This window comes from Rosa chinensis, chromosome 2 (assembly GCF_002994745.2).
Source record: "Rosa chinensis cultivar Old Blush chromosome 2, RchiOBHm-V2, whole genome shotgun sequence".
NCBI lineage: Eukaryota > Viridiplantae > Streptophyta > Magnoliopsida > Rosales > Rosaceae > Rosa > Rosa chinensis.
In genome coordinates, this window is record NC_037089.1 from 51,096,842 (window position 1) to 51,110,645 (window position 13,804).

Below are 13,804 nucleotides of genomic sequence, written 5' to 3' on the forward strand. Positions count from 1 at the left end.
AATCACCAATATTTTGTCATTCATGCCAAAATTCGTATATGTTGTCGTTCAAAAAATTCATTCTTATATGTTCAATTTTTCAATTCGTCAGGCTTGGGCTAAGTTCTGAACATGGAATTTTAAATAGAAATAAACTTGAGGAGCTAACACTGTAGCTTTGGGGGTTCGTTGTATAGCTTTTTAAGTAAGAAACGGAAACTAGAAAAGCTAGGTTTTTGAAATTAATGTTGAAAGGGTTTAGAAAATCTAGACCCCTTTTTTCATTAGTAGTTAGGTTTAATTGGTGGGTTATTTGTTTCAGGTAGCTACTGCAAAGATATAGAAACAGCCGAATCATGTCTGATGAAGGAAGAGTGCACCCGGATTGCAGGAATGCATCCAATCCCTACCATGAATGCAGTGAGTTTTGCTTCAAAGTTATTGCTGAAACCAAAGCTCGGATGGATCAAAATCAATCAGGTTATTCTTTGAACTGTTCTTGAGGCACTTTTATGATTTGATCAATTGAAAGAATCTTGCACCATTCTTGTCTAGGATATAGATTTTGTTTCTCCATTTTCCATTCTTGTCTAGGATATCGATTTTGTTTCTCCATTTTCTGTGTACGTTTGCATATCTTAATGCCGCTCGCTATGATTTGACTCTCATATGTGATATCACGATTGTAGACAAGTTTTTTTTGTAATTCACTGTTAATTGTGTAACTGTGTGTTGTAAGATCGTGATTTACAGAAGCTGCTTTGATTAGAAGTTGAATGAAACTTAGGGTTTATAGATTTTATTGATTATTGCAACTTCTATAGTTATAAGGGAGCATGTCGAAAGTATTTATTTCTTTATTTATTTTGTATGTTTCATTTTTTCTCCTTCATAATGAGATCTTCATCTTCTTTGTTCAACTCTACCCCTTCGTATTAGAAGTATGCATGCTATAATTTTAGTCAAGAACACCTGGAATTCTGTTGTTTTCTATATTGTGGAACCCTTAATAAATTATTGATATCCCCTATAATTTGTGTTTCTATACCTAAAATATTTCTTCTCACCTACATCAGAATCTGTACAAGTTAGTAGTGGTAGTGGCAAATCAAAATTAGAGGCTGCTCAGCAAGAGGAAGATCTAGATAGACCATCAGAGACTGATGAACATGCTGGTGATGGTGATGAGCCTCATGTTGACGAGGAGGAGAATATGGAAGGAGACTTCACGAAGTTCACAGGGAGGAAGAAAAAGTTGTGGGAATTAAGGATGATCGAAGATGGTAAGGTTCTCTGACACTGTCAAAAGTAGACTTAATTGTCACAGAGTTTGTTGGATTGTTTTGCTATTCCATCTTACTTTCTTTTTGACTTACTGTCAAAATATTTCAGAATATGGCTAGGAAAGCAAATTAAACAGATATTGCAGCTGAAAAGAAAAGAATGGAACCTCCACAAGAAACAAGGGGCATTTCTAAACAAAAATGGCTTGAAGAGAGGAAAAAAGAATTGGTAAACTTCTGGATGCAAATGGTTTGGATATGAAAAGCGTTTACATGCTAGATACACAAGAGATGGCAGTGTCAAAGTACAAGAAATGGGAAAAGGATCCTGCCCCATATGGCTGGGATGGTATGCTCCAGTACTTCTGCTCGTTAATTATTGTTTCTTTTATTGTTTTGGTTTTAGTTCAATCTAGTCTGTTTATGATTGATAATGATGGTACACACATGATTTTCATGTTCCACTGTTCCATAACATAATTTTAGCCATATTTCATAAACGCTGGCAACTCCAATTTTTTTTGGAGTTCCAGAGTATGGCAGAAATCAAATGGCTTAGATTATCTGGATGAGTTGTAGTCTAGGTTGAGTACGGTTAATCAAGAGAAAATGGAGTCCTGGATGTGGGAACAGCTAAAATTTTGTTACAAAATATGGTTGAATACTGTACCAGGCATGTCCTTAGTTCAGTTGGCTATGTCATGCCCTTTCATGCCTACTTTTGCACAATTCTACATATACTAAATGTGGATTCACTGTTCATCACTGTTCATAGGACAGTGGAGTGACTGTTTTGCCCTCTGTTTTTCTCCTCAGTACGGGCTGCCATTTTTCTTGGGCCTTCTTGGTCGATCCTCCACGGCTGTTCACTGAACAAGATTCTAAGAATAAGGGAGAGTACGATATTGGAATACAGAGGAGAGGAGACGAAGGCAATAGAAGATGCTACAATATTGAAATAGAAAGAACTAAAGAAGAAGATGGGAAGTTGGTCTGAGTTTTGATAAGTACTGGACTCACCGTTTTTGTGGGAAGGAATGGGATGAGCACGAACAAGGTGATACTCAGTTGTTGGATTTTGATCTAAGGAAGAAAAGCGCGAATCTGGGCATTTGGTTTTCGTTTTTTTTTTTTGGTTAATTGGTAATCTCTTTATTCAAAGCACGATCTACTGCATGAATGGATCTTCTTCTCTGAATTTCTTGACTGCCAATTCTAATCCCCTTAACGGAGGTAAACCCTTAAACCTTTTTTTTGTTTGGAAATTTGATTAATGTTTGTTCCTTTTCTTTGTATGATTGAAACATGGTTTGTTTTCCTTATGATTGGTCTTTCATATGATCATTTTTTTCGTCTCGATTTCATGTATTTGAATGAGTATATATTATGCAGGATAACAAATGGATGGATGGATGAATGGATGTATTGATTTTATTTTAAGGAATTTGTATAGAGGAAACCATATCCGAGTAAAAGAAATCAGCTTTTCAAACTTGCTCATGTTGTCCATGATTTTGTTGTTAAAATTCGAAACAGCTATATGCAATTTTTTTTTCTTTCTGTTCTGGGGTGATCTACCAGCAAGTTAAAACTTGCTTTAATTCACAATAGTGGATGATCACACTAAAGTATTGCAAGGATATACATTAGTTTTGAAGCAGCTATAGGTAAATTGTAATGTTTCTCCTGTGTCCTGGAATTATTACATGTATATACACTCTTAGCCTTTATTTTTGCATTAGTTCTTAATTGACATGAATAAATATACGAATCCAGTCTTAAGCTTTTGTTCCATCTGATTTATTTCAGGCTCAGTTGCTCATAGAACATTTAATGTGTAACTTTAAATGACAGGAATTAAAATTCACAGGCTAAAAGTCGATGTAAGATATAGAGTTACAAGAGTTACAATGATCTGCCACTTTTTTGGCGATCACGTCACCATGCTTAGATGTTAGAGTTTCTACAAAGTTCGTACCCCTTATTTTATGCTTTTGAATTTGAACATAACTCATGTGTGATACATGGCATGATTATCTTTTGGCTTCTATCTATTGTTTTGAGTTGCAGTGGCAGCGGCTATGTGGCTTATGCTCAAGTGAACTCAAGATTGCGACCTGATCAGTAGTGCACCTGATGTGGAAAGAAAGAAGGTCGGCTGGAACAACTTTCTCAAGGAATCTGAAAAATTTCTCATATGATGTTCATGTCGTATCTCCTCGGAATTATTTTGCATTCGCCCCTTTACGACCAAGTGTTACCTGTGGAACTGTGGAGCCTTTGGAGCATTGTTGAACCAATTCGTAACATAGTCAGAAAGGTAATTCACAGTAAGATCATATAAGCTGTTGAATATCTATCTCTGTTTTCTGGTAAACATTATTTTGCTTAGTGTTTATTAAACTGTTATCAGAGTCTCCGGTTGACTACATGCCAGTAATCTTTGAAGTGATGTTTACCTGGAAATTAGGTTCATATCCCTGCAGATAAATTTCCTATTAATTTTTATGATTGCAATGCCATTTTTAAAAAGGAACAGCTTTATCCCATGTATCTACAAAATCTGTTATGTTCTTATCTATTTTTAATCAATATGAAATGCAATCTCTTTGCAGATAATATCCCTATTAATTTTTATGATCGCAATGTCATTTTAAAATAAATAAATAAATAAAAAACAATTTTATCCCATGTATCTACAAAATCTGTTTATGTTTTTATCTATCGTTAATCAATATGAAATGCAATATCTTTGCAGTATTGGTTCCTTGCTTAGTTTCTGTGCACAGTTTGTTTTTCCAAAGAAAATAGTCACCTGATTGACAAATGAAAGAAATGAATAGTAGATAATTCTTTTGGGTACCTATTATTAGTATGTTGTTGATCTCTGTGTACTTCTGAAACCATCCTGACTGCATTAGATTACCATTCATTTTCGATGTCATGTGTAAACATGGATTCCATTATTCAGTATTTGTGGCCTTTGCCTTTTGCAAAACTCTCAAGTCAACCAAGTACTAAGCTAAAATTTTCTGGTAGTGACGGAGAAATTCAAGGAGGTGAATGATACTTTCAATCATGCAAGCATGTTTGAAGTGGACCGACTTGATGCTATTCTTCTCATCGAAATTGGATTGATACAAGATGATGCTGGATATATAGATGGAGTTGGCTAGAGTTTAAAATCGCCGCGGGAAATTCAGTATATATTGTCGTTATGTCCCTGAAGTTTATTTAACTTTTCAAACATAGTCGTTTAAATGGATTTAGATATACGGGAAGAAAGCATAGCATCAAGTAATTTACTCCTCTAAACTTCTAACTTGATTACTGTTGGTATTAAAGTATGAAAAAGTGAAGAAGAATGCTCAGCCTGTATTCCTTTTTTAATTTGGTTTCGTTTCTTTTCAATTTTGTTTTGAATTGGTTTGGCTATTTGGATTCTTACTGTTCTGAAACTGTGAACTTCATTCGATTTTTGTTGTTAGTTTAATTAGAAATAAAGCAATTGATAATTGTTAAATGACTAAAAAATAGTTATACTACCCGCAGCAAAGCGCGGGATTTGTAACTAGTACTAACTAGTTATTATACAATATACTAAAGCTCAGTTGCCCCGGTTTCCTGTTTATCACTGTTCACAAAATGGAGTGACGTTTTTGCCCTTTCTACTTTCCTCAATTACAGTTTGCCATTCTTTTGTAACCTTCTGATTCGATTGTCGCCAGAAGAATCCAGAGAGGATCAATATCACCCCTAATCGCGTGTTCACATCTGTTGAGAAGAGAGAGAGAGAGAGAACGAAGAGAGCCGAGTGATCTGGGTAGAAGAAGAAGAAGAAGGGATTTCGAATCACAAACAAATCCTCTCCATAACTCCTTCTTCCATAAATCTTTCTCCTTCACTGTTATTCAAGTCGACACGAGCATCATTGTCGATTTTGAGCAAATTCATCAGGTAATTTCTATGGCATGGATGTATCAAATTTGTTAGCTACATCTTTGAATTCTGTCAGTACCAATAAATATATTAATTTTTGTGTCTAGAACAAGGGACAGAGAGAGAGAGGAAGAAGGGAGAAAAGAAGAGGAGGGGGACGGGAAGCTCTCAGGGAAATCATCAGGCCGGGCAGTCCAACCCGAAGGTAAACTAATTCAATTTCTTGGTGATTGAATCTTGAATTTCCCAATAGGTTGAATTTTGATTCTTTGTTAATTTCTTCATGATTGATCAAGTAGTTTGATTGTCGTGGTTCTTCGAATTTTGCGTTATGCAGTTGTTGGTGGCCGTCCAGCAGGTGTGGAGTTTTCTGCAAAGATTCATGACTTTGTAGTTGAGGATAAAGCCAAGTTCTACCCTTCTGTTAAAGATGATGTATCCATTACTATAATAGAAGCAAGCTCTCATACTTTGGACATGCGAGTAAGGCATATACATTTCTGTAATTGAAGGTATTGGTCAAGTTAACTATTGCAATTGATGTATTGGTTCAGTCAACTGTTATGTGCTTGGTTTGGTCTTACATGTTTGACACGAGTTACAACATTTGCTGAAGACAAGTTCTTTAGAGATGGTATTCAAGTAAAAATAGGTTCTCAAGTTGTAAAAGTAGCAGATCTGTGTTTTTTCCTCTGTTTGATATTATTGACTTACTACATCTATTTTTAGCTCTCATAATTTGTTTTGAATGTTTTTTCGGGTCTTTCTTTATTTTATCATGTGCCATGTCTCTATTTGGTATTTCAGAATCCTAATATTGATGACTATATACTTGAGTGATGCAACTATGGCTGAGGATGCCTTATTTGTTTGGTATGTTATTAATTTCCAAGTACAAGCCTCTCTGAAATTTCTGCAGTCTTTCTTCGATCTACTGTGTTTGGTAATTGGGTTTAATTTTTGCAGCATGACTATAATGATTGGGAGCTCATATTTCCTTTAACCTTCTTTGCGGGGACAGGGTATAGTCTCTTCTATCTCTACCTCTTATGGCTCCTCCTAACTTTCTCCTTTTGTATTATTGGGAAGTGATACATTTCAAAACGGGGATCCCTATTTGAACCTTATAAAAAATCTCAGTAGTGAAATGAAGCTTCTGATACCTGCATACAGGACATTTAACTTTGAAAATTGAGATAAAAGTCCGGAATTGGTCCTATTAAGTTGTTGTTAAATATATATTGGCAAAACTGTCAGTCAACCACTCAAACCTTTTGTTACAAAGCATGCTATAGTACTTAATTTTACAAGTCTATTTCTGTTTGGGTGGATAGATGAATCGACATTAGTTACCTTAAGGACTATGCCATTCCGGATAACCTTAATTAGACGAAAGTTGTGACCTTTTCTATAATGAAACCTCTCTGTATATCTTGCAAAGAGCAAACATTGAACTGGCTTCTGTTTCATGACTTCCATCCATTGTTTTTGTTTATAAATGGTGTATGTAATTTTTAATCTTTTTTGTTGTTTAGTAAATGGTAATGTTTATGATTTTGAGTGGAAAATACTGGGTTCATGAGTTCTTTTTTCTTTTTCTTCTTTTCTTTTTCCTTTTTAGTTATACTGTTTCTTAAACAAATATTTTCAAATGAAGATAACGTTCTGAGATTGATGATTTCCATGATTTCCATTTAGATATGAGTTCCATTAGACAATAATATTACATTCTGAAGATCAATGAACTCTGTTTAGATATGATTTCCATTTAGAGAGTATGATTACATTCTAAAGAAATTATACAATAAGATTAGACATGACAGGAACTTTTGAAGTTCAGTTAACTTGCAGTTAGCATTATGGTTGACACCTGAGCATATTTATCTCTTTATCTACTGATACATTTAAACTCACTATTAAGCTAGATGAAGATCCACGTTACCAATTAAAATGCAGTGCAATTTCATGTCTATGAAAGAGAAAATACAAAATACATCATGTGCTCCACAACCAAGGAGATTTTAATCTAAATGTGGTTTTCATAAATAGTTTAATGCCAGCTGTTCATAGACCCAAAATTTAAATCCTAATTGTATTATGTTAATTACAAAAATGCATCTACTTTTCACTACTTTTGTACTCTGTAATGTGTTCCCTTTGTGTTTGTGGTCATACTGATTGATGTCTTCACTTACCAATCTCATTGACGGCTTTTGCAGAAGCAGGATATAGGACTCTACATATTGGCTGGTAAAAACTTTGTTTTCTTCATTGTTGCATTGAGTTGCTGTAGATGATAGCATGATATAATTGTTTGTGGATAGAGTGTTTGGTTGAGGATGAATATGAGTTCTAAGTTCTAACTATAAGTACTCTTGCTGCATGTTACCAAATTTCAATAAATCGATAGGTTACACCTTAAACTAACGCTGGCAATCATACTGACATTTTTAACTATCAGCTTTATGAATATTTATCGTTATTGATTTTTTGCAGTAATTTAAAAAAAAAAAAAAACTTTTGTTGGTTTAACGAGATGCCTTCATGGCAGTATTTGAATGTATTTCTATCCGTGAGAACTTACAAATTGATATCATACATTTTGTAATAACTGTTTTGATATCCAAGATGAAATGGTTTTCTTCTCTTGCTTATCTTAATTGTCATCTTCCTTAATATTTGAAATGAATTTTGTTAAAAAAAAACATAAAGTTGAAAAGGAAAAGATAAAGTCTTTCATACACAAACTGTTTTTTGCTTCTCCAATCAGGCTTCTAAACAAGTGTAGGCAGTGAAAAACCCATAAAAGGACTGGAAAACTAAACAAGAGATCATCTATTTTTAGCATAAATTTTTCTGATTGCTTCTTTGGTTCTTTTTCATTTTTTTTTTTAACAATTGAAACCTAGAACTTTTTTTTTTTTTGGTTGCCAAAACAAACTCTCTTTGTTTGTTAAATTTGTTACTGTAAGAAAATAGAAATGTGTTTTTTGCTTAAAGTCTCAAATTTGCTATTGCTCGGTTTATTCTTGAGGTATAGTTGATTCCTTTTTTTGTTACCAAAACAAAAACTCTTTTTTCTTTTGAAGTAGGTGACTTAACGATTTATTTCAGGATTTCATTGTTGTTTTGTTTGGCTTTTGTAGATTTCATGCGAAGGAGTGTAGATCTCACTCCTTTTGCTGTTGTTCCTTTTTTTGCTGCTTTGCACCATCTCAATCACTTATTCTTATTCAAGTATGCGCTTTTTCCTATTCTCTGGTTGATTTTGATATAGAACGTGAATTAACTGTTTTGCACGGCTATAACTGAAGTAGCCAGTTTTGAACCAGCTCCAACATTTTGTGCAGCTGCAGCTGGAACAATTACCCCGTTTGTACAACTACAATTGGAGCAGTCACTTTTTTGAACCTACTCCAGCAGCAAATTTTACTAGACCAACTTAGAACTACACTAACTAGCTCTTTGGGTATACTCCACCTGCTACTTTTTGTAAAGGAGCAACTAATCTTTTTGTACAACTAGCATTTTTGAACCAGCTTCAATAGCAAATAAAGTCTAAATTGAAATTTCGCTATTTCAATAGAATGCAGTAATTTCCCTTTTGTATTTCATAGATCTCATTTGTTTGCAAGCACAAATTTAGCAGCAAAGCGCGGGTACAATTTCTAGTACATATATCTAAAGCCCGGTTAACTGTTCATCACTGTGCAAAATGAAGTGTCTCTTTTGCCCCTGCTGTCTCCCTCAATTACAAGTTTGCCATTCATCTACACCCTGATCGTTTTTGTATTCATCTACACCCTTTTTACGCGATCGTTTTTGCTTTTGTCTGAGAGTGGCGTTTTAGGATTAGAAGAGACTGGAGATATTATACTGTTGGAATCGAGAGAGCGGGAGAACGTCTGCGTTTCGTTTGGATCGATCATGAAAGCTTGGCCATCGAAGGTATTGTTTCCCAGATTTCTATGTTTTTTCGTTTTGATTGGGGTTTTTGTAGCTGTTGGGTTTGGATTGATATGGGTTTCGATCTTTTAGTTTCGGTGCCCTTCGGTTTTGAAGATAATAGTGCTAGATCAACCAGGTGAGGGGTTTTTTTTTTATTTAGTTTTGTATAAAATTCAACTGGCATTCTGCTCCTCTTCACGGAATCAAGGTTCAATTTTTATATCCTTATGCTTATTGGTTATGTATCAAAATGGTGCTAATTGCTTAGTTTCCAGTACTGGGTTTTGAATATTGATCAAGAATTGATATTCAAAGATGTCCTAAATTGATCTTAGTTTCATCATCACTTTCTTTAGAATCCTTTACCTTATCGATGGCTGCTTTACCAACAATGAAAATAGAACTGTGTGTTAGCAATAGAATATCTAAATCAGTATATAGTAGGTTCTATTCATCCTACAATTGGCATTGACTAGAAAAAACAGAGCAGTAATTGCAATAAAGGTGTAATGAACTAAATGAAGTATGAAGATTGGTAAAGGGTATGAATTATGAAGGGTATGATTACAGAAGGTAAATTTTTTAATTAATTTAATATATAACCTTAATTTTAACAAGAGTTTTGTTCTACTGTATTTGCATTTCCTGTACTCATAAGTTTATATTTACTTCAATTTTGTTTGTTAGACCTTTTAAAACCAAATGCAGTAATTGGTCAGACTTGGTATACGTTTGTCGTTTCTGTTAGTGCACTTATTTCCCCTGATGATCAAAGGAAGGAGAAAATTTTCAGATTGATTGAATTAATTGATACAGCAGCATTAAGATTGTTTTGAGCAGATAGTTTTTGTAAAAAAGTTGAATGAAGTAAAATATTGGATTCAGGTCATTTCACTTTATGAGTTTATCAGTGTTTAACATAAGAAGTTGCTATAGTTTTGATGTTCTGTGATTTCATAGAAATGTTGACTGCTACTCTTTTTGTCACATAGTTGAGGTTTAAATTGTATTTAAGATACTACGTCCACATTTCAGATATCCCAAGTGTTATGTACATGTCTAGGATTGAATTTAAATAGCAAGAGTTTGATATATCTCAGGAGTTACATAGCTCAGAGGTTGGGCAATATGAATATGAAGCTTGGGTCATGTGTAGTCAACATTAGGTAGTTCAGAATCAGAGGTTGGAAAATTCAGTTGCTTCTAATTAATAGATAAAATGCTTTAGAAGCGAAGACTGATCAATAGCATTAAGTTATGTTCTTGAATATAGTTATAGCAAATTTAGAATTCAAACTATTCATCTGAATCAATGTTATGAAATTTGGAATTTGAAATTTGAAGTGTTTATTTGAATAAATGTTATCAAATTAGGTGCATGTTATCAAATTTGAAATACTGATTTCAGTTAATAATTTTAGTAAAATTTGTCTGTTTGTTCACAGTTTCAACATAGTTGACATTATTTAAATTTTGCTTGCAGTGTCTCAGTTGGCAATTACAAAGGAAAACCAACGTCTACAAATTGTACAAACATCAAATACTATGCACAATCTTGAATGTGTAAATGCCAGCACGTTGGTGAATATATAATTGAACTTCGTTGTTTTCTTTGGTGCTTTTTTGTTTCTGATTGGTTCAAGACATCTGCTATTATTTCAATTTGTTGTGAAAACTAGAGAAACCAGGTCAGGAAAGTGTTTATTTATTTATTATTTTTTTAAATAGGTCAGGAAAGTTATGTGCAAGGAGTTGGAGAGATATTTTATTTAATATATGATTTGTGTCCCTGATAATTGATTGGGGGAAATAGTATAATCTTGGGTCAATTGGATTCTAATTTGTAGTCTTCGCTTGAATTTCTTAAGATTAGCTTGAAAATTGGTTATTGAAATTGATGTATGAAATTCCTAATTGTTTTTTTCTTTTCAAGTAAATTTAAATCTTGAAGAGCCTAATGTTAAAAAAGCCATAGATGGACAAGGAGATATGAAGCTCATTTATGGGACAAGGGGTCTTGGAATCCAGCACAAAGGAAGAAGGGAAGACATGCAAGTACTTAGTTACTAGCTAGACTGCTCAAAACCACTTAATTGTCAGATAAACATATATTGAATCATCTAACACAAAATGTATATGCAGGGGCTAATGATAAAGAAGAATCCACAGCAAAAGCATATGAGTTGGCAGCACTCAAGTAGTGGGGAACATCAACTTTTACAAATTTTCCAGTGTCTGATTATGAGAATGAAATTGATCTGTTGAACACTAACAAAAAGAAGAGTACAAGCTATTTATTCATCTTCAAATTAATAAGCTGTTGAGCAGCCTACCTTAGCTGTTGTAAAAATTTCAAGAGATGAATGCAAGCTTTCTCTATTCGTACTTGATCTTAGTACTGCCATGTTCATTTATTTGATCTATTTATCTACAAATTATTTGACAGCTTTTTGTTCGAACCTGTTAAATATCAAATTCATACTTAAATCGCTCTCCATAGATGAGTGGATGCAAAATGACACTTCTTTAATATTTCATTTGTGTTTGATTAAGTATTTACTAGCAATGTATAGCTCTCTCTGTACCCTTTCAAATTCTAAGGTAGTACATCTTTAATTTTTCATTTATGTTTGATTAAGTATTTACTAGCAATATAAAGCTCTCTTTGTACCCTTTCAAATTCTAAGGCAACCCAATTTCATTGGAATTGGAAACGAAAACCCATTTTAAATGTTTGAAAAAAAATAAAAAGGTCATCACAAGGACCCAGTAGTAGAACAAGAAGAGGAAGAAGAAGTTGCATATATATAGAGGAAAAATGGTAGCGCAATGGTCCTTCACTCACCCGCCGCAAAGCGCGGGCTCTATAACTAGTGAAAACCTATTTAGCATAGTTACATAGTGATTTGCGTACCCAAAGTTACTAATTCTGGTTGCTGACAGATGATTCCTGGTATGGTTTTGGTTGATGCTTTTGCTTTTGGTCAGATACTTGGATTCTACAATTATTAATACTAGAGCTGATTTCGTTTGTGTTATTTTCAGTGATTGATACTATCTGTATACGTAGGAGCTAGGACTTAGTTTTGAATGTTAATGTTCTGCTTTAATATTTATAGCCTTCTGAGAGGAAAAGTAGTTGTGCTAGAAATGATGGTATGAGGTCCAAACAGTAGAGTATTCTGGATTTCTGGTTATTCAAGCTTGGCATGTATCTACATTGTAACATATGAAAGATTTTAGCTCCTTTCCTTCATTCGTAGTGTAGGCTGATAAGAACTCTAATATATAACTTGTACATCTATTAGCTAGCTCCATACTTCTGTTCATTTTAGATAACAATTAGAATATGCAATCAGCTGAGTATTAAATTTGATTGAATGAAGTTGTTTTCTATTTGTTTTCAGGTGTAGGGGTTATTTCAGCATTTTGTACCGCTGCTTGCGCTGAACTGGCACAACAACCTAGCTCCGGTTATTCTGTGCGTCAAACTCTAAACAAAAGGACCGTTGCTTTCTGCGATTCAACTGAGTTTGAAGAGTCGGTTGCACAAGTAAGCTATAGTGCTTTCCTTAGCATTGGATGTTGGACCTGTGATAACCAGTGAATAGACCTGTGATACCAACCTCAGCCATCAGTGATGCGTATCGACCATAAATGCCTCGAATTGTTCTAGATTCGCAGCTGAACTGAAAGGGTTGGTTTCACTTACCATTATCTAGTTTGATGGTTATGTTGTGTACTTTGAGTTAGTCCTCAAAGCATTTTGATGGAAATTATTCTTGGACAAGGATTATGTTGTTAAAGGGGGAAACTCTTAGTGATATTCCACCTTCAACAACAATGTATTCTAGAAAGCAGCCTTGATTTTTGTAATCCAAGAGTTTACTTTGGTAAGAAATGTATTTTGCTAGGAATGTAAATAACATCTTGCTATGAATGTAAAGTTTAATATTTTCAATTGAGTTGTGGATTTGTTCACTTCATTGTAAATATTTGAAGTATATTTATGAGAAAATTACTGCTTACTCCCTATACTTTTAGGGTTTTGTTGTTTCAGTCCATGATGTTCGAATTTCACCTAAAAACTCCTCGAAATCTCAATTTCCTCCTAATTAGTCCCTGCCGTCAACCTCTGTCCAAATTATCAGTTAAATAGCTGACGTGTCATTCTTTTCATGCGAAAATGTCTATTATACCAACACCTACTTTTTTTTTTCTATCTTTTTTTTCTTCTTTTTTTCTCGTGTTCTTTTACGTCTTCTTGCTCTCTTTTTGTCTCCAGACTATCGCGCATCTTCCTTAGCATTCTTTCTGATTCCTCTCTCGGCTAGGGTAGAGATCGCTATCATAGGATGGAGGCTTATTATAAGCGAGGCGCTGGGTGCCAGCGCTAGGTTCCAATTACGGCCTTGCTCGTAATCTCCTATTCTCATCAATCAGATCGGTTTGATCTGATCTGGTATGTGTTTCGAATACAGTGATGTGGAGGTGATGGGGCAGCAAGTGGTCGGCCAATTGATTCAAAGGGCAATGAAGAGGCTAGGGGTTTCGATGTATCGGCACTGATCCTTGATCTAATGGTGGAGGGACGCAAGGTATGATACTATGAGGCGGCGCTGCAATGTAGGGTATTAGGCAAAGTCTGGGTGCCG

The 13,804-nt window shown here is 34.4% G+C and overlaps 1 protein-coding gene across 1 annotated transcript; it reads left to right on the forward strand.

Annotated features, from left to right (window-relative positions):
- Positions 1-279: 279 nt before the first annotated feature.
- Positions 280-12,156, forward strand: LOC112189119. The gene is made up of 4 exons (XM_024328389.2): positions 280-459; positions 1,056-1,262; positions 1,372-1,611; positions 12,093-12,156. The coding sequence occupies exons 1-3, from the start codon at positions 336-338 to the stop codon at positions 1,380-1,382; spliced, it is 342 nt and encodes a 113-aa protein (XP_024184157.1). The 5' UTR covers positions 280-335; the 3' UTR covers positions 1,383-1,611; positions 12,093-12,156.
- Positions 12,157-13,804: the final 1,648 nt, after the last annotated feature.

Excerpts from the sequence above, each read along its gene's own strand:
- LOC112189119 (XM_024328389.2), top strand. The coding sequence starts at position 336 with ATGTCTGATGAAGGAAGAGTGCACCCGGATTGCAGGAATGCATCCAAT. Across the intron at positions 460-1,055 it reads GATGGATCAAAATCAATCAG|AATCTGTACAAGTTAGTAGT; the intron begins GTTATTCTTTGA and ends CACCTACATCAG.